The sequence below is a fragment of the Myotis lucifugus genome, unplaced genomic scaffold (genome assembly GCF_000147115.1).
Source record: "Myotis lucifugus unplaced genomic scaffold, Myoluc2.0 scaffold_151, whole genome shotgun sequence".
Classification (NCBI taxonomy): Eukaryota; Metazoa; Chordata; class Mammalia; order Chiroptera; family Vespertilionidae; genus Myotis; species Myotis lucifugus.
In genome coordinates this window covers 219,779-222,214 of record NW_005871199.1, presented here as the reverse complement: position 1 = coordinate 222,214, position 2,436 = coordinate 219,779, and the positions used below count along the sequence as shown (strand labels likewise).

At 59.8% G+C, this 2,436-nt stretch overlaps 1 protein-coding gene across 3 annotated transcripts in view; it reads right to left on the bottom strand.

Moving 5' to 3' along the window:
* KCNN3 (potassium calcium-activated channel subfamily N member 3) overlaps positions 1-2,436 on the bottom strand; it is a 133,945-nt gene that overhangs the window by 20,771 nt on the left and 110,738 nt on the right. For all 3 annotated transcript variants that reach the window (XM_006095090.3, XM_023759292.1, XM_006095088.3), the window contains one exon: positions 1,205-1,346. In XM_006095090.3, the coding sequence (XP_006095152.1) occupies positions 1,205-1,346 (142 nt within the window). The remainder of the gene's footprint in view (positions 1-1,204; positions 1,347-2,436) is intronic.

Sequence of the window (2,436 nt, the reverse complement as noted above, 5' to 3'; positions counted from 1 at the left end):
AATAATGGGGCTGCAGGGAAGGCTCCCGGGGGAAGCCACCACGAGGCCTAGGACAGCCACCGGCATCCTGTCCACCCTCACCCCCCACGCACCCCCACGATGCCCGGCTGACGGGTGCTTTCTCCTCCGGAGCCTGTGTCTAGGATTCTAGGAAGGAGGCCCAAGAGCAGTGGCCGCCTGGCCTGGACCTAAAGCTCAACAAGGCCGAGGAGCCTCATCCCCTGGCCTGGGAAGGCGGGGTAGAGGCTGGGGAACGCGAGGACCCGCCGACCCCGCCGGCCTGTGCAGCGCCCCATGCTGACAGAGCAGGTTCACACAGAGCATCGCCATCCCTGGGGAGGGCAGGGCAGGCCTTCCATCCTCGCTCTGCACTGGGGAATGCCGGGGTCCAGCAGGCCGAGTGCCCTGCCCGGAGTCCCCAGGGAAGACAACCGTGGGAATTCAGACTCTGATCCTGATGCCCCCTCCAGGTCCTCCCACACACGGTGCTTCGAGGGCCCCGTGATGGGCAAGGGTGTGTGTTGGGTGGGGGTGGCGGGGCGATGGGTGCAGCCCAGCTGCTGGGCCCCTGCAGGGGGATGGGGACGAAGTCACAGTCTCGCTGAGGCCGGAGCTGGGAGAGACCTGGCACGGGGAGCCCAGCGCCCCAACAGGCAGATGTGGAAACCCAAGTCTGCAGAAGTCGAGGGCTTCTCCCACCCGGTGGCCGCCCAGTCCAATAGCGGCCTCGCCTTGTGTGGCCTCTCAGGGCTGTCCCCGTCCCTGCCTCCGCGAGCTCAGCTACGCTTAGCAGATGTCACGCAAGGTCTGCGGGGCCCAGGGGGCGGGAAGGACAATTAGCTGGAAGGCTTGGTGCTCACTGCGGGGAGCACGCTGGGCCCTCTGGTAGGAAGGGGGTAGCCCCATGGTCAGCTTCACCCAGCCGTTTTTTTTTTGGGGGGGGGGGGGAATGGAAGGGGGGAGACTGTGAAGAGACCATCAACTGTCAGGAACCAGGACCTATCCCTACCTTGGAAAAGGAAACACCAGCGTGAGAAACCATTGCGGATTTCACATCTGCCTCTCTGTGCGCACAGAGGTGCACGCTGGTCTGTGCGCGAGCAGCCGGCCCCACACCCTGACAGAAAGGCCCCTCTTGCCCGGAAGAAGATCTCTCGTTCATTCGGAGGGTGGGGGAGGGGGACGGGCAGAGGCAGGTACTCACCATGATGCCGGTGAGAAGACACACACCTTTGCCACAGTATGTGTGGGGCACCATGTCCCCATAACCAATGGAAAGGAATGTGATGGAGATGAGCCACATGGCACCCAGAAAGTTACTAGTTACGTCCTGCTGGTCATGGTACCTGCCAAGGGGAAGACAGGAGTTAGTGGAAGGAGCCGCCACGTCCGAGAGCACGGGCTGCGGGCAGATCCTGGCGGGATGGAGACCCTCTGCTGAGGCGGGAGCAGCAGCGATGGCCACAGGGAGATCTCTTTAGGCGACGGAAGGTGCCAGGACTCTGCCCACCCGGGTCCTGCCGGCAGTCCCGCTCCCCCTGCCCCCACATGCTTGTCCCAGAGGTAAATGCGGGGCCACGGCTTGCACCAGATTGTAGGCGTCCCTTGGGTGCTGGTAAAATAGCTTTGGATGAAATCATGAGGCAATAAAATTTAGGTTTTCCCCTTTCAACCGACAGTCTAAATGCATGTGGATGTGATTAATTTGAAAGCACAAGCTCCTGAACAGGAAAAATGTTAAAAAAAAAATCGCCAAACGTATTTAGCAATTTCCTGAAGGTTGATGGATCCCCAAGACTGACACCTCCCGGCGCCTGGAGGGGGGCCCTGGTGGGTTCTCAAGAGCTGTTTCCCGGGTGCTGGGCTCTCTCCGAGGGGTGTCTATACCTCCGGGGCCTCATGGCTGCCCCGCCCGGAAGGAGCCAACTGGAAACATGTCACATCATCCCCTCTGCCCGGTGCCCAGCCCACCCATCCTTTTCCTCCCTCCCTCCCTCCCTCCCTCCCTCCCTCCCTCCCTCCCTCCCTCCCTCCCTCACTCTCTACTGCCAGGGTGAGCCGCAATGGGCCTAATAGTCTATCACTGTAGGATGGAATCTATATTCATACAGGTGTCTAGGGGATGTCCTCTGACTGAAATATTTCAGCTTGCGGGAATTAGCTTATAAAAGGAAGAGACATTTACAGGAGGGCTGATATGGGAGTGGGGGGATACCTTTGTATTGACGGGAGCGTCAAAGATCTCTTGCTTGGATGCTGAGTAGATTGGGAGTTTGTTTCTTGATTTTTATTATAGGGAATTGGAGTGATGCGCTTGATAGGGGGGCCGTGTTGAGGCTGGAAGACACATGCCGCGGGGATGGGCGGGATCGGAAAGTTCGGAGAGGTACCCCCCGCTGCGGGGAGTAGAGTTGAGTTCTGTGACTATTCAGAATT